The sequence below is a fragment of the Hippopotamus amphibius genome, chromosome 2, assembly GCF_030028045.1.
Source record: "Hippopotamus amphibius kiboko isolate mHipAmp2 chromosome 2, mHipAmp2.hap2, whole genome shotgun sequence".
Lineage (NCBI taxonomy): Eukaryota > Metazoa > Chordata > Mammalia > Artiodactyla > Hippopotamidae > Hippopotamus > Hippopotamus amphibius.
The window spans coordinates 172,648,505-172,665,518 of NC_080187.1; the positions used below are offsets into that span (position 1 = coordinate 172,648,505).

Consider the following 17,014-nt stretch of genomic DNA (forward strand, 5'->3'; position numbering starts at 1 on the left):
TCAAGCTTAAGTATCAGTTGATATCAATTAAGTATCAAGCAGATGAGAGTGGAATCTCAGCTCTATTGCTTATTGACCTCAGGCAAGTTACTTTCTGTTTCTTCCACAGTAAAAGAGGTAGTAACACCTTATATAGTCATTAAAGAATTGAGATAAAGTGAATAAAGTCCTAAGGATAGTGTCATTATTCATATCATCATCTCACCACCCGGGCTGGGCTGGTCCCCGTTGGCTTCTCCCCAGCTGCAAGGACTGAGGAGATATCTCATCCCTCTTTCCATCGAGTCTGGGAACCTGGGTGGAGGGGAGTGGAGGCCTGGCGCTCAGGTGCTCAGGTAGCTGTACTGCATGTCTAGGGGTGAGGGGAGCTGCTGCCTCTGCTCTCTTTGTTCAGACTCTTAGCTCAGGCAGCAGCAGGCGTGGGTGTCCCCACAGGAGGCACTGACAGCTTCAGTTCTCACACGGGTCTTGCAGGTGACAGCTGGGGTGGTGGGGCCCTGCTAGGGGAGGTGCAGGCCAACGCTACCACACCCCAGCTGATGGGCCTCCCTGTTGGATGTGGGGCCCACGTTGAATCAGCCCAGGTCACGGCTGAGTGTAGTTCTGGACACAAAACATAGCCTCCAGCCTGCTCCTTGCAGGATAAGGGCTAAGGTTTTGAGGACTTGGTCACTGAGTTACCATATTACTCCTAGCAGGTCCCTGCTCCTTTCCAGGCCTGTTTTTTCATTGGCAAAGGGACAAGCTGGACCCTGTTATCTTTAGGGGCCTTTCGCCCCTTGTCATAGACTACTCCGGAACTAAGTCAGTTCCGGAGCCTCCCTAGAACTGTTACAGATAAGAAAACTCAGGCTCAGCGGAGCAAGGAACCTAAAGCCACACATCCCTTCCATGGGGGATTTTGAGAACAGAGAGTCAAAGCGAGCAAGTGCAGTAGAAAAATTCTTTATTGAAAAGGGAAGGGTAGCCCCCTTGCTGGTGCCTCCTGGGCCCTGGCCAAGGGCGGGCTGCCACCACTCAGCTCTTCAGGCAAGAGTCTCTGCACACCTTACCTTTAATAACCTTAAAGGGGAAGTGCTGTGGCGTATTCGACAAATCACAGACAATCCTGAAGAACAGCGCTTGCAGACTCTTGCCTTTAAGAACTTCTTAAAGGCAAAGTGGACAAGTGCAGCACATCGGAGCCAGGACGCTTTAGGAAAGTCTCAAGGAAGCGGCTCCGTGTCTTTACCTTTAAGAATCTTCTAAAGTTGAGGCATATTCGCGCTGAGTACAAAGGTGGAAAACTGTAAAGGAGTCTACAAAGCACTTTTCCAGTTCTTGCTTTAAGCATCTCTTTACAGGAGAGGTGGTCAAGCGCGAATTAATAAACAAAGTACCTTGCAGAACTACTTTCGTCCCCGCCCGCCGGAAGCCGCCCCGCCCAGCGGCCGCAGCGCGCCCCTCGCGGGCCCGCGTGCTCGCCTTCCGGGAGCTCCGAAGCCGGGAGGTAACCGGAGAGCGCGTGGAGCGGGCGGGGCGACGCCCGCCGGGCCTGGGTGAGGAGCACCTGGCTCCCGCGGTCACACCAGGGCGTCCTGGGAGTTTTTGGTTTCCTAGATGGACTTCACAGAGGAAGCCGGGCGGGGGCGGGGCGGGGCGAGGGGGCGAGCGGAGGGCGCGGTGACCATGGCGACCGCGGTGACCATGGCGACCGCGGCTCAGAGCACGGAGAGGTCGTGACACGACCTGGAGCGCTGCTTGAAGAACTTGGCGTTGCGCGGCACCAGGTTGGCAAGGAAGCGCTTGGCCTTCTTGGTGAGGCTCTCTCGGCGCGCGGGCGGCGCGGGGCCCTCGGGGCTGCCCCACTCGGGCCGCGGGCCCCCGGCCCGGTTCCGGCCCCGCCGCAGCCGGATCTGGCGCACCGCTCCCTCGAAGAGCTCCCGCGTGTTGTGGTGCAGCGCGGCGGACGTCTCGATGTGCTTGCAGCTCAGTGTCCCTGCCAGATGGCGGCCCTCTGCAGGAAGGGACCTGTTCAGGTGCCCGCCCTACCACCGGGCTGCACTGGGCCCGGGGCCAGGCGAGGCTGGGCCTGGGGAGTCCAGGGCATGCAGTGGAAAGGGCCTGGGGCAAGCGGATCTCTTGGAAGTGATAGAACAAGCAGGGATCAAGTGGAGGGCGGTGGTGGCGGTGGTGTGGAGGGGGAGAGAGAAAGGGGCCTTGAGAAGAGGTGAGGGGGAGTGAAGAGAAGGGAGTCTCCGGGCTCTAGGCGTGGGCATTGAGAGTCTGCCCCTAGCCTGGGGCTAACTGCAGTTTTGTGCACCCAGGAGGGTAAAGGGGCCTAATGGAGAAGAGGCGTCCTGGAAGGGAGAGGATCCCTGCGATTGTAAACATGGATGAGGTTCAGGGTACTCACCCTCCAGTGAGACCTCCCGGGAGCGGGCCAGGTCACTCTTGTTTCCAACGAGGATGACAGGCAGGTCGTGGTGGGGCCTCCCAGCCCTGAGCCGTAGTAGGGTCTCTGGAACTTTGGAGAAGCTTCTTCGGTCGGTGACTGAGAAGACGATGAGAAAGGCATCCCCCGTCTGAAGGCAGTGGTCCCGCAGCCACCCCCCTGCATCCCCCTGCAGGTGGGCAGAGAGTCGTGGAATGTCAGGGCTGGAGGCATGGGAGAACCTGTCCAGCACCTCCACCTCAAGGATGAGGAACCACGATGTGAGGGAGAAGCCACCTTCTTAGGACACAGAGCTAGTTAATGACAGAATCTCCATGTTCAGAGTGTGTCTGTGGAGGAGGGAGAAGTTTGTAATGTGAGCGCCACATGGGCCAATGGGGGGCACAGGATCCTCGACTAGGGTAGCCCATCCTACTTTCTCATGCTTAAGCTCTTAAAAAATGAATGCTATTCAGGTGTGTGCAACCTGGTCTCTCATTTCTGCATAGCAATCATTTATGTCCAAATATTCACAAGTCCTCACTCTTTTTCCCCTTCCCTGACATTACAGAGCCCTGAGCTCCTGTCCTGTCAGATCACACTCTTCTAGGCTGAAAAATATGTGGAGGGGGTCAGTTTCAGGGTGTTCAGCCTGGCTTGCAGCTGCAGGGTTTTTCAAATCCAGATTCTAACTTTCCTCTGGGTCAGAAGATCCTGGAAACCAGACAGCAGCTCTCAATGCCATGGTGTGTACATTGGTGTGAGCCTTTGCTCTCTGAGACGATATATATGAAAGGTCAGGTTCCCCTACACATTAAAACCAGGGCCTGTGGTCCCACCAGCCTTCAGCCAGACTTCGCCCCTCCTCAGCTCTCCCAGGTTTCATCACCTGCTTACAGCCACATCTTAGTTCTCACCTGTTCCCAGATGTCATAAACAACTAGAGTCACTTCCTCCTTATCCACCATGATGCGTCTCTCATAGGTGTCCTCTGTTGGGAAATAAGGACAAGGAATAGAGCCCATTAGGAGGCTCCCCAACACTTGTAAGACGTGGTAACCAGGGATGCCTTAGATCCCAGCACCAGGGACCCCCTCCAGGGAGGTCGCCACAGAAAGCATTGGAACAGTTTCTCTTAGGTTCTGGCCTCCAGGACTGTTCATGCCTTGAGCTCTTCCATCCCTGACTAGGGCTCCAGAGGCACCCTCAATCCTTAAAGGGCTCCCCCAAATACCTGGGTTCTCCGGCTCGTGAGCACTGTCTCCCTGAAGACCACCGAAAGTGCCTGCTAGGGTGCTCTTGCCCACGCCGCTCTCCCCCACCAGCATGACCTTGAAGATGCCATCTTTTAGGGTGGGGGCTGCCTCCCCTGAGCCCAGGGAGTCAGAGGAGCCAGAGGATGAGGCTTGAGGTGGCCAGTCAAGTTCATCTACAGCCTGGGCGCGCCGCAGCTGGTGCTTGTAGGGGACAGGCATACTGCCTCTTCGTCTGGGGGCCCCTAGGGCAGGGGGTGGCCCGCCCCGGTCCAACCCTGCCAACAGTTTCTCTGGCTTCTTCAGCAATGTGGCGTCTGCTTCTGGAGGGGCAAAGAGAAGGAAGCTATGAGTGGGGTAGGCCTAGCCATCTACAGAGGACTCAGTCCCGGCTGCTCCAGCCTCAGGAGGCTCGGTCAGTGACCATGATGCAGAGAGAGCTGAGAATCTTTGGTCCGACCTCTTCTGTTGAACTCCACCAGAAGCCTGAACTGGTGGGGCTCCCAGGAGCTGACCTGAAGGCTTGCCCAGCCACAACCTGTTCAAAACATGCCCCATGCAGGGAAGGCACCTGTGCGCAGGCTCGCACACCCACTCACACGTCACAGGGACACAGAGGCACGCCCCCAGACTAGGCCTCTGGCTGGGGGGTTTCTCCTTCCACTGAGAGGCCCTGCCCCCTGCTGCTTCCTGCACTGATAATGCCCACCCTGGGCAGCAGCCCAGGGGATGAGAAACTGAAGCTGCTGCCCTGGTTCTGGGGCTGGGTACTGATGGAGTAAAAAACTTTGTGGGGAGCTTGTTCCCAGGAAAGGGCTTTTCTCTTTGAGATGTATGTGTTGGGTCTCCATGGGTGTGTTAGAGGGGCTGCCTCTTCCCATGGCCCTGTAGGTGAGCATCCCCCAGTGCACGGCTGTGTGTGAGAATCCTTCTGCACCCCTGGCTGTCCCTGTGAATCTGAGACAATGTTCTGTTCAAGGCGAGGTAGAGGGAGGGAGGGAGAGGGAGGGAGGGAGAGAAATAGCGAGAGAGCGGGAGCGGGGAGTGACAATGCACCGGTCAGGGTAACTGGAGGAGGAACGACAGACACAACAAAGGGGGGTGGAGAGAGGCTGCAGATAGCCCAGGATCAGTTCTTGGCTGGCAGCCATGGCCTCCAGGAGCCAGAGAAACCCTTACAACAGGTCCCCAGGGGAGCCCCCTGCCCGTGATTCCCAGGCTTGTGGGCTGCCCCTTGTCTCTCCCCCTTCCCGCCTGCCCTGTCCCAACCTCCTGGGAATAAGGCAGACCGAGGGGCTAAGTACCAGTTTCCCCACTGAAGCCCTGGGTGATGGGTGAGGGGACATTTGGGCAGCCCCCCTCCACCTCCCTAATCCCCCCACCTCAGCCGAGTCCCAGTCCTAGCATGGGCAGGAGGCTTCCCCACTTCCCGAGTTGCTTTTTCCTTCTTGTTGTTTTGGGTTCAAGCTCCTTCAACCCCTAGTTCTGACCTCCCCACCAAAGCTTCAGCTCCCACCCCCATGGTTTCAACCAGAACCTGTCCTTTCAGCCCTCACCTGCTGTGGGTGTCCCTGGCGGGGAGGCCCGGTGGCTGCCGGCGGGGCAGAGTGCTGTGGTTTCCGTGTCCGTGTCCATGTCGGTGTCGAGGTCCGTGTGCATCGTTGTGCGTGTGCGTGTGCAGCCTGGCGGCGTGCAGCACCCGCTCCCTCACTCAGCAGCACTGTCAGCTTTTCCCTTTAAATACCACCCCCATGCCCTCCCCCTAGACACCTGGGGAAATAGTCCCACCCCCCTCCCCCGATGAGGTCACACATGCTAATGAGCTGTGATGTCAGCGGGATTCCCTCCTTTCTGCGCACCCCCCCACCCCCTTCCTTTGTGTGTCTTCCCTCTGGGAGCACACACTGCGGAGTCTGGCTCTGAACAGAACAAAGTCAGAGGGGCAGAAGAGACAGGGGTTCAGAGAAGTGGGGTGAGGGGTCAGTGGGCAAGGGAGCTGAGGATGGGAGGAGGCAAGGACCCAGGGCCTGGATGGTCTTTCTCCAGGGGCCAGGACTGTATCATTTGTCTCCATATCCCAGCCCCTTAGCCCAACGTTCAGCCCAGAGTGGATGCTCAGTAGGTAAATGGAGGGGCTAAAAGAAGAAACCAAAAGAGATGCAGGGACAGGAGGACAGCCACCCCACCACCAAGCTTCCCCGCCACCCCCTTCTTCCCCATATCACCCCTCTGGGCTAAGACCCACAAAAGTACCCATTTCCCAGCCTGGCCCCTAGGCAGATGGGGGCTATGAGGAAGGAGACAGGGCTGCTTTGTTTGGTCAGCTTCATTTTTTAACTAGGTTCAGGTGGGTACAAACCATTCCGGGGCCTCCCTCCGCATCTCTCCTTCCCTGCCGGGCCCACCAACCTCGTGTTAATCAGAGCAGGAGAAAGGGGAGGGACAACTAGCCCTCTGGAAGAAGTTCCCAGTCCCACGTGGGGGTGCCAGCCCCCTCTCAGCGCTCTCTGGGGCAGCCCCAGGCCTCTGGACGACACAAGGCAGACACACAATGACGCCTGCCTCCTGGGGGGAAGCGAGAATAGCGGAGCTCCTTTACTGCTCCTTTCCCTTCAGGCTCCCACCCTTGTCTTCCTGACATCCCAAGCACCCAAACACACATTCCAATCTCCTGGCCCCTTCTCACTCCACCTTTGCCAGATGCTGTGCTCAGCACCTTCCTGCATTCTCTCCTTTCATCCTCATGACCCTGAGGCTCAGAGTGGTAGGTGAGTGGCCTGTCCCCCGAATCAATCATGCAACTGGAAAATGGGGACACCAGGATTCCCACCCACATCTTTCCAATGCCAGAGTTGTTTTTCATCTCTACGCAGTGCTGCCTTCCTTGTCTTAAATATTCCAACTGTCTCCTGTTATTGGGAACAATCTATACGGTGATTTCCAGTGGACTTTTCCAATTGAAGAAGCAAACAGTGATCTTGGGATTACTAGTGCAGCGACACTTCACTTCTGTGGAGGTCAATTACAGGCCAACACTGTGGGGTCTAGAGGGAGCAAGAAAGAACTCTTAAGCAGCTACAATCCTCATGTATGTTACTCGTTGGACAGACTCTTCAGTCCTCAATCACGGCCTGCTTGTCCTTACTTTATTCACAATTTTAATGTGTCCATGTGTGCTCCTATGCTTGAAGATGAGAAGCACATTTATAGCAGCTAGTGACCGCTGATAGCCTGGTAGCAAGGGAAGCAACATCACAGAAAACTTTTTAAGTCATAAGCATTTAAAAAGTGGTCCAAGGTCATCTGGCATTTAGGCAAATAGCTTTTCTGACGCTGTTACAGCTTCTGAAAACATTGCTGCAGAGGTTTTTGGTTTCTATGAATGATCCAGAAGGATTTATATTATATTGCAGATGTGCTGAAGATACGTGTGATGTTTTAGAATGATTTCCTTCCAAAATGAGTTTTTAAAAATTTTAAATTGTAAAGGGGTGAGCTTTATGTATCTGGAAGATTCATTTAGGTGGTGGAATTCATTTCTGTGATACTAGATAAGACTGTCAGGGGCTGCAGCCCCCAGCGAGGATTCTTGACCATGACTTCTGCCTGCCCTCAATCCAGCCTCAGGCCACAGACGCAGGCTGGGTTTCATCTTGAACCACCATCTCTCAGCCCACTGGTAAGAGGCTGTGCACTTGCCCAGGTCAAAGTGCCCTCAGGACTTGGAGGTCCTGTGTAACAATGGGACAGATTGAGATTTGGAACTGAGCCAATCCAGGTTTAAATCTGCCTCTCAGGGGCTTCCCTGGTGGCGCAGTGGTTAGGAATCCGCCTGCCAATGCAGGGGACACGAGTTCGAGCCCTGGGCTGGGAAGATCCCATATGCCACGGAGCAACTAAGCCCGTGCGCTGCAACTACTGGGCCTGCGCGCTAGAGCCTGCGAGCCACAACTACTGAGCCCATGTGCCGCAACTGCCGAAGCCCACGCGCCTAGAGCCCGTGCTCTGCAACAAGAGAAGCCCACGCACCACAATGAAGAGTAGCCCCCGCTCACTACAACTAGAGAAAGCCCGTGTGCAGCAACAAAGACCCAACACAGCCAAAATAAATAAAAAGATAATTAAAAAAATAAATCTTAAAAAAAAAAAAAATCTGCCTCTCAGTAAAGACTGGACCAGTCTTGTAATTCCTCTGAAGCTGCTTGTGAGCCTGTGAATTGGGGCTCTGATGCCCACGGCTGTAAGGGTTAGCTACGTGTGATAAAAGGACTGGCACTCAGCAGGTTGCCCAACAATTTGGTGCTCCCATAGCCTCAGGCTGTGTGGCTGGGGGTCCCTTTCCCCTCCCAGCATGGCCTGGAGCTTGGTTCAGGCCCAGATTCTGCTCCTTAAGAACTGAATTCTAGTATCTGCTCAGATTACCTCAGATTCTCAGCCTGATCCTCATCTCATAACTGAGATCACCTCCCTCCTCCCCACCAAGGGCCTTTGCATGAGCCCCACACCCCCGATACTGGGCAGCCTGGACAGTGGTCTCTATCCTGAAAGGATCTGAAGTCGCCTCATTTCTTTTTCTCTGGGCCATGGTGAAAATAAACTTGGATGACAGCCCCCCAGTGCCCCACCCTTGCCTGGGTAGGAACCTCTTAGTTTCCCCATTATGCCTGTACAAGGTCAGTCCCCTCTCCCCACCACCTGGGGCTTCGCTGTGGCTGACAGAAGTGGTGTTACTGCTTGTACCTCCTAGAGCACACACCCAGCACCTAGAGATACTTCTTTCAAGGCCCATGAATCTATATGCATAGGCTTTCCTAGTGAACTCTACCCCCAAGTCCTTCCTCCAGCATTCTGAAACATTCCATCACGAGGAGCATTCTTTTACCTTATATCTTTGTCCACTTTCAAGTGGCAAATGCCCTGTTCAAAGGTCTGGAACAGGACAAGGATGAGGATATCAGGCTGAAGGTTTTGAGGTGGCTATGGAGGAGAGAAGCAGGGAGAGGCAGAGGCCAGGTGATGGAGAGGCATGGGAGGGGACGTCAACGTCCCCTGCATCACTGTTTTCACTGGGCCTGACGCTGGTGGGAGCCTGGGATTGTTTACACTGGGGAAGGAAGGCCCAGAGGGAGCACAGCAAGCAAGGATGAGGATCTCTGGAGCCCCTTCCCCATCTCTGGAGAGGGTGTGGCGTGAAAGGTGCTGGAGTCTTCTCCGAGCCAAGATGCCAGTGTCCCGGGACGGCACCGTATCCCCTATCTGCCACTTCCCTAGGCTCCTGCTCAAAGGGAGAGGAAACGTTATGCAATTAGTGCTGGGCGTGAGGATGCTGACAAGGTGTCATCAACAGGGCCCCTCCACCAGAGGGGTGGGGGTAGGTCAGGCCAGGCAGGAAGGGTAAGGGAGCCTAAGGGGGAGCCTGTTGCTCTGGGGACTGGTTCTGTTAGGGAATGCCTCAGCTCTGCTCCTGTGGGCATCACATCCACTCCCACAGGCTCTTTCTAAATCTGTCCTGATTTTCCTTTGAAACTCTGGGACAGCTCTGTCACTTTGCTTACCACAGGCTGGGTCCCAACGTGTCTCTCAGATCCTCCCCTCCTCCATTACCCTCTCCGGCTCTTCGGCTCTGGCTATTGCTTGTGCTTCTGCCCTCTTCTCAGGAAGTCCAGGGTCCCTCCTACAGCCCTAGCCCTCACTGTCTCCTTACTCGGCTTATCCTGTGGACGCTCGCCCCGCCTAAAAGTCACAGTTCCGTTCGCACTACTGACAGCATTCTTTAGGATCGAGTTTGGGCCCTCTTCCAGGAAGACCTCTGGCATTTGGCCAAGGTGATGCTAGCATCTTCATACCCTGAATGACTGTGATTTTTTTTCTGGACACATCTTTGCCCGCTTTGAGGCATCCTGGTTGAGCGTTCATCTGTCTTGCCTAGGACAGACTGAAAATGCCTGGTAGGGTGGAGGATGGAGGGCAGGAGTGTTCCACCAGGGACCGTGTGCTTCTGTGATAAGTGCTCTGGGAGTACCCCGTACATGGGAAGTTTCCCAGCTGCAGGGCCCAGCTGCCTCGTGACCGCAGGCCTGGTGGTAAGGGGGCTTGGTGCTCACCACGGGTGCCAGTCGCTGTAGAGCTGGGCCCCAGGCAGTGAGTGGAGGTGGAGAGGATTAGTCTTAGGGTTCCTATAATTTTCTTACCCTCTGAGTGGTATAAAAACCAAGGATTGGTGGCTGGAAGCTAAACAGGAAAAGGGCAGGAGGTGGAGGGCAGAGCAAAGGCCTTCATAGCAAGGAGGAAGGTGAGGGGAGCATAAGCTGAGACGGGTAGAGAGGCGGGGCTCAGGCTCACAGCTCATTTACGAAACTCTTAAATTTCTGATTCCTTTATTTTCAATCTTGGCTTCCTGGGCAATGACCTAACTATGGGACAGAAGCACCTGTTGTGCTCTTTTTTAGGAGCCAGGCCTTGTAGGAGGGATCACCATTGGCAAAACCTCAGGCCCTGCCCAAATCCTCCCCTTGGGGGCTGGAAGTCTCCAGCCAATTGGCATTCTGGTGTTTAAGGCCACTTCTGGGTGGGTTTGGCAAGGATGGAGTGTCCAGGCCTATGACCCTTTAAGAACTTTACTTTTTAAAAACAGCCACCCAAATGGTGGTGGGTGTGGGGAGAGGGTGGTGGTGGACTGTGGTCTCTGGCCATGCGCAGAGGGGCTCTGTGTGAGCCCTCTCCCTGCCTGAGGGACACCTAACTTTATAGCAGCTACATGGGATCAATGGGAGGCCCATCCAGTCCCCTCACACTGAGGAACAGGGAGGCAAAGAGTGGAGGGGAAGATGCGCTGCCCTCTAAAGGGTTGCTGTCACTGTGAATAGAGCGCCCAGAGGAGCCAGGTCACCTCAGGCCAGCAGTGGCTCATCTTCTGCCTCGACTACCCAGACCCTGGGCTCAGCCAGTGGTACCAACAGCACATCATCCTCATCCTCTGGGGAGAGGACTGTTGTGTGGGGTCCAGGTGCGGCCCGAGTTGGTCCTGGGGGCCGCAGGCTGGGCAGGAGGCGGCCTCGTAGGGCCTGTACCACTCCAGACAGCAGTGATGGCTCCAGGGGCGCCGCAGGCAGTGGCCCCGGGGCCTCAGGGATGGGAGGGAAGGCTGGAGACGTGCTGGCAGGTGCCAGTGGAGCCTTTACTGGCAGCGGGGGTGCCTGTTCCCCGTCCTGCCCACCCGCCGCCCCGGCCTCACAGGCTGGACCAGTGCTGCCATCTAAGGTCTCAGGGGGAGCAGCAGAAGGTGTGACCTGGGATCTGGTCTCAGAGGTCCGGGCTGGGGGGTTGGTTCGAGGAAGCAGGCCCCAGCGGCGGAGACGGCGCACCAGTCGGCGCATCGAGCGGCCCCGCTGGCGGCGGCGGGTTCCTGAGGCACTCCCTGGAGTCATGTCCTGGCGCAAGATCTGCAGCAGAGAACGCAGGTTGCCCAGCACTGAGTTCTGCAAAGAGAGGATGAAGACACCAGTCAGTGGACAGCCAGAAGCCTGAAAGAAGGAAGATACAGAGGGCCACAGCGGGGCGGGGAGCGGGAGGTGGTTGGGTCGGGGAGGGTGACTTACATCGTTTGGGTTCTCCGTAGGGAAGTCCTCTACAGGCGGGATGGCGCCCTGGGCAATGAGCTGCCCGTAAGAGGGAGGCGCCTGCTGCTGCACAATCTCGGCCTCCATCCGGGAGAGGGGGGCGAAGATGCTGGAAGGGATGAGGGCTGCTCCGTCACAGGTGCTGCTGACCAGAGCCACCTGTCCCAGCCTGGATGGGCCTCTTTTTCCTCCCCACCCAGGCCGGGACACTCGGAGTTATGCCATGGTTTTCCAAAGTCATCTGAGGTCCCCCTCCTTCCTTGAGATGGCTTTCAGGATCTAGACCCGTCCCTCCCCTAAAGGAGCGTGCCTGCGCCCCAGCTAGACAACCCTAGGAGCCAACCCAGAAGCTGGTCACTGGAACCCGTCTCCACTGCGGGCACCCTCTGGTCTCCTGTGGCCGCGCAGGCCCTGTCCCACCCTCAGCCCCCACTCCTCCGCCGCCAGCTGCACCCCCACTGACCTGTACTCCTGGGTGCGAATGGCATAGAGCTTGCAGGTGCAGCCCAGGGCGATGACCAGCAGCAGGCCGCACACAAGGCTGCCAATGACTGCGGCAGTAATGACCTTGCGGGGCAGGGCGTAGGAGCAGTCCCATTCGTCGCTGCCGTCTGCGCAGTCTGGCTGCCCGTCGCACACCCACGTCTCATACACGCACTTCTCGTCCCGGCACCGGAAGTTGCCAGGCTGGCAGTGCCGACAGCGTCTCTCATCTGCTCCGTCAGCACAGAAGGTCTGGTAGTTGCAGCGGTCAGCAGGCAGGTAGCAGGCTGTGGCACCCGGGGTGCCGGCGGCCCCGCAGGGGTAGTGTCCAGGCGGGCAGCTGGGGCAGTTCTCCTCGTCCGTGCCATCGGCACAGTCCCATGAGCCGTCGCAGCGCTGTGCCTCGCTGTAGCAGCGCTCGCCTAGGCCCTCGCTAGCCCCCAGGCCAGCGCCTAAGCCACAGGGTCGGTCCCAAGGCAAGCAGTAGCCCCGCACGTGGTAGGTGGCATTGAAGCCCCGACCGTTGCTCCAAGGGACTGTGCGGTAGTCCACGGTGGCCTGGCCGGACAGCGTCTCCACGGTGACAGCCTTGCCGTTGCTGAAGTGAGTGAGGCTGCGCAGCAGCCGGAGGGTCTCAAGGGGCCCAGCACCATCATACACGTGCACGGCATCTCCATAGCCCAGGTCCAGGGCCGTGAAGCGCACTGCCAGGCGTCGGCCATCATGGGGATCCAACAGCCAGAGGCAGGACTGGGGGTGGGAGACTGAGGCCAGGTGTGAGTATCCGAGGGAGGAGAAGACCCCATAGAAGTCTTCCAAGGTGTGATTGCAGGGTGGGGTGGGGACAGGGGCTGGGGTCAGGTTACGGAAGGGGTCTGAGCTGCAACCGGCCTCGTCAGAGCCATCGCCACAGGCATCAACCCCATCACAGCGCTGGACCAAGGGCACACAGCGGTGGTTCAGGCACTGGAACTCCTCCTGCAGGCACATCAGCCAATCTGCAGAGGCACCATGGAGAGGGGCTGTGAAGCACTGGAGCAGGCAGGATCCCTCCCGCCCCCCTCCAGGCTTCTACTGCCTGTTCTAGTAGGGATAGACAGCCCTGTCCAGCCCACCTTGGCTGTAGGAGAGCAGGAAGCCCTGGCCCATGGGTGCTCTGGCCCCGACATAGCTGTAGGTGATGGTGACGTTGCCTCCAGGCAGCTGCAGAGGGCTGGCAGGCGCCTCACACAGGGAGATCTGTGGCTGAATGGGCGAGCGCAGGATTAAGCGCTCTGAGCCACAAGCCAGATGCAGTTTTTGGAACCTACAGGAGTGAAGGAGAGCAGGACATAAGAGATCCTTGACCACTGCTGGCCTCTTCCTCCCCTAGTGTTGTCAGACCCCTTCTACTCCAAGAAGCACAAACACTTGTTTATCCATAATCCATACAGCCAAACGGAAACGGAGTTAGCCAGATTCCTTTGTGATCAAGGCAACAACCCTAACAGAAGCCTGTGGCACCATGAGATCATGAGTACGTCCTAGAGCCTTCTGGAAAAACTGCCTTGTGTTCTGGACTGAGGGCAGATTCCCTGCTTTCCTGTCACTGCAGCATTGTCACCTGAGTATGGTGCTAGCAGTGACCAGCAATTACCATGCAGCTTAATTAACCAGAGCTCACCATCCCCTCCCACTGCCCAGGGGTGAGACTGGAGATCGCCGTGGCATGCTGCTACCTCTGCCCCGACAACCTCTCCCTAGAGTGCCCTCTCCCTTCACCTACCCTTTTCTGGGTAAATTCATGGGAAGTGAACTGTGGGAAGCAAATAGCCAGGTACTTAACATGGGCCCCACCCCCACGGCCCAAGGTTGGAGGAGCCCAGGGAGATGTGGACTGTTTAAAAGATCTGGGGGAGGGACTTCCCTGGTGGCTCAGTGAGTAAGACTCTGAGGTTTCAATGCAAGGGGCCTGGGTTCAATCCCTGGTTGGGGAACAAATGCTGCATGCGAGCTGCAACTAAGAATCCGTATGCTGCAACTAATAAGTCCGCAAGCTGCAATTAAGGGCCTGAGTGCCACAACTAAAGATCCTGTGTGCCACAACTAAGACCTGGTGCAGCCAAAAGAAAATAAACAAATAAATATTTAAAAGGGAAAAAAAAAAGATCTGGGGAGTGTGAGGAAGGTTCTAAGCTGATAAAGGAACAGCTTTGAATCCCAGGCAAGGATATGCAATGGATTGAAGGATTCCTCAAAGCAGCCATATCGGAGCCCAAGGAATGACTGTTGTCCTTTAGAGATGACAAGACCCAAGCTAGATGTCCACTCCAGCCCAGCTCCAATTCACCATGTCTGGCCCAAAACAAACCAGGCTTTTAGGGCAGACTAGGCCAAGTCTACTCTTCCCCCTGTGGACAGGGATGGAAGTTCCATGGAGAAGTGATCCCTGAAGTCTTTTCTATGGTAGAAGAGGAGGGGGAAAGGAATAGAGTCTTGCTCTGCTTCTCACCTGACAGTTACTGTCTGCTCCTTGCTGCCCAGGATGAGCCAGGTACAGTTGGCAGGGAAGCTGCGGCTGTCCCGGCCCACAGGCCTCTGTAAGGTGCCCTGCACTTCCAAGAGCACTGCCGGGGGGTCCTCACAGGCTGGAGAGAGAGAGTAAGGTAGGGACATCGGTCGAGAGCCCCTTACTATCCCACCCCTCCCCAGGCTTGAGGCCTCCAAGGGCCTGGGTTCTTCAAGAAGGAGCACAGAAACTCCCCTGCCCCAGCCACACACACTCTAGAGGCATAGTTCTTCAGCGGGCGCCTGTCTCTCCACACTCATCATAATTCCACCTTAAGCATCAACACCCTGAACAATATGAGGTCTGCTTTGTGCCAGCAACTAGGCCAGGAGGAACAGGAAATACCATTTCTATACTTGGAGAGACTACATTTTGGCTAGGCAGATCAAGGATGGATATCTGGGGGAAAAAATAGTACATAAGAACCAGCTGAGGGCTTATGCGGGGTCTCAGTTTCCCCATCTGTAAAATAAAGGGTGGAAGACCTCCACTCTAAAACTATGGTAGGTACTAGAGGATTTCAAGGAACAGAGAGTCTTTCTCTCGGGTCCTCCCTCATTACCAAGCCCATGGGACCCCAGGGGCATCCTTTGCTCACCAGGATTTGGGAAAATGATCCGGTCTGGGTGGGCCACAGCGCCTCCTAGAGGAAGAGCGAGAAAGGGCAAGAGTCACGCTTGGGAGTTTTCTTCACCTGAGAACTCAAGGAGGAAAGGGAGCCATCTGCGGCTTCCGGGTAGTTTACGCGAGCGGGTGGTGGAGCAGAGAAAGGCAGCGGTGTGTGACCTCGAAGGAAGGTCCGGCAGCAGGGCCTATGGGGTGGGTACGGTGATCTGCGGAAGCCAGAGGGAAGCTGAGGGCTGAAGGGAGCGGCTGGAGATTTCCCGGGGGTTGGGAAAGGCAGTGCCGGTGGCGGCGGCAGGGGGCGGGGGGCAAGGGCGGGCAGGCTAAGGTGAGGGGCCGCGTAGCAGGAAGGGAGCTAGAGCCCCTGGGCCCGGTGACAGCCCCGGGAGCGGGTTACTGGGCGAGGAGTCTCGTTTCGGTTTCTTACCCAGGAGGAAGAGAAGGATGGCCGGCAGCATCGTGAGCCGTCCGGAGGAGCAGGAAGAGTCCCGGAGCTTCGGTGGTCTACCCAGTGGGGAGGCGGTGCCTCTCCGGGCGTCCTGGCCCCCCAGTGCCGCCTCCCCGAGGGGAGTCCATGGCCCGGGCCCCTCGACCGATGCTCTGGATGCCAGGGCTGGGGGCGGGTGGGGGGCGGAGGCGGCCCGGGCGCAGGGGCGGTGCCTCTCGCCAACTTCGGAGTTGTTTTCCCGGGCCGCCGCCGTCTCTCTCCCGAGGCCGGCCCCCGAAGCCCCGGAAATCGGCTCGAAGCCCGACGCTGGGGCGCGCCTTCGCCTAGAGCCCGCCCGCAGGCCGCGAGCGCCCAGGTCCAGGCCTGGCCGCCACCTGCCGGGGCTTGAGGCCACTTCCTCTTCGGGCCAAACTTTACCGACTGTCAGCCCCCAGGGCCGGCCCGGGCGCTGCTCAACTTCTCCAGCGCGTCCAGCCCGCGGAACGCGGCAGGGGAGCGGGTGAGGGGGACAGGCGGCTCGGCCCAGCGCCCAGTCCCTCGCCCAGTCCCTCGCCCAGACGGTAGCCCCGCCAGCCCAAGGGTTGGAGGAGCCCGGGTGGAGGAGGGGGCGGGGGACGAGGCTGGCCCCACCCCTGCCAATCAACGCGCGCCCCGCCCACCCGCCCGTCTTTACTCCTTTCCGGTCCTTCAGGGTCTTGTCACACGGGCTTTTAAGGCGCTCAGCCTCCACTTTTAACTTTGCTTTGTTTAGTCCTTCCGTGTAACGTTAGTTACAGGACAGGTTTGTCAAAGGACAACTGCTTATTCCGTAACTGTCATGTCTTTCTTCTGGATCCTTAAGCTCTCAGTACTTTTCTTGTCCCGGTGTCTGGGATCCGGTAGCACTTTTTTTGCGTGAGCCTCTATTATAGCAATTACCACACGGTGTTGTAACTATTTGTTTACTGTTTCCCGCCCCCGTCCCGCCCCTTCTATGGAAACTGAAACTTCCTGTAGGCTGGGGCCTAGACTGTTTACCTTTGCACACACAGGGCTTCTCTCCTTCAATCAACAAATAAATATGCCTTTGCTGCTTGCTGGATATGTGACCTTGAGAAAATTGCTTAACCTCTCTGTGCTTCTCAATTGTAAAATGGGGTTAATAATGTACAATTTCCTCTTAAGGTTGTGGTCAACATTTAGGGAGATAATGCACGTTGAGCAGCTAGGAAGTGCTTCATACCTGAAAGCAATTATTATTATTAGTCACAAGAGATATTTCTAATTTATGTGGGCTTCTGGTTGCAGATGTCTTGTAGCACTATAGGTAATAATAGTAAACAATAACAATAGCCAATCGTTTTTGAGCTTTTTTTCACATTTCAGGCACAGATCTAAGCACTTTTCAAGTATTTACTCTTTTAATCCTCTCCACAACCTTGTGAGGTAGTTATTATTGTTACTCCCATGTTACAGGTAAGGAAACTCTGGCACAGAGGGGTTTAGTATTGCCCACGATCCTGGATCCAGTAAATGCTGAAACAGGGGTTTGAGCCTAGGCAGTCTGGCTCTGGACAGAGTGTGCCTGCAAACCTTCCTACTGTCTCCTCTCTACAGATGGTATAAACAGTTTTCCGTTCATGGCGT

General features: G+C 56.6%; 2 protein-coding genes across 2 annotated transcripts; both read right to left on the reverse strand.

Annotated features, from left to right (window-relative positions):
• Positions 1-935: 935 nt before the first annotated feature.
• REM2 (RRAD and GEM like GTPase 2) lies at positions 936-9,871 on the reverse strand. Its single transcript, XM_057721200.1, has 5 exons — positions 5,223-9,871; positions 3,648-3,989; positions 3,331-3,404; positions 2,396-2,603; positions 936-1,996 (listed from the first exon to the last, which is right to left on the reverse strand). The coding sequence occupies exons 1-5, from the start codon at positions 5,323-5,325 to the stop codon at positions 1,701-1,703; spliced, it is 1,023 nt and encodes a 340-aa protein (XP_057577183.1). The 5' UTR covers positions 5,326-9,871; the 3' UTR covers positions 936-1,700.
• Positions 9,872-10,014: 143 nt separating this feature from the next.
• LRP10 (LDL receptor related protein 10) lies at positions 10,015-15,980 on the reverse strand. The gene is made up of 7 exons (XM_057721195.1): positions 15,368-15,980; positions 14,915-14,959; positions 14,260-14,395; positions 12,884-13,074; positions 11,749-12,766; positions 11,265-11,394; positions 10,015-11,144 (listed from the first exon to the last, which is right to left on the reverse strand). Exons 1-7 carry the CDS (start codon positions 15,396-15,398, stop codon positions 10,557-10,559), a joined length of 2,139 nt encoding a protein of 712 aa, XP_057577178.1. The 5' UTR covers positions 15,399-15,980; the 3' UTR covers positions 10,015-10,556.
• Positions 15,981-17,014: the final 1,034 nt, after the last annotated feature.

Bases quoted from the DNA above. Each gene is read 5' to 3' on its own strand.
- LRP10 (XM_057721195.1), bottom strand. From the start codon at position 15,398: ATGCTGCCGGCCATCCTTCTCTTCCTCCTGG. The intron at 14,960-15,367 runs GTAAGAAACCGA...CTCTTCCTCTAG, and splicing joins CATCCTTCTCTTCCTCCTGG to GAGGCGCTGTGGCCCACCCA. The intron at 12,767-12,883 runs GTGGGCTGGACA...GTGCCTCTGCAG, and splicing joins CCTGCTCTCCTACAGCCAAG to ATTGGCTGATGTGCCTGCAG.
- REM2 (XM_057721200.1), bottom strand. From the start codon at position 5,325: ATGCACACGGACCTCGACACCGACATGGACACGGACACGGAAACCACA. The intron at 2,604-3,330 runs GTGAGAACTAAG...GCCCACCTGCAG, and splicing joins TTTATGACATCTGGGAACAG to GGGGATGCAGGGGGGTGGCT. The intron at 1,997-2,395 runs GTGAGTACCCTG...CCCTTCCTGCAG, and splicing joins CCGGGAGGTCTCACTGGAGG to AGGGCCGCCATCTGGCAGGG.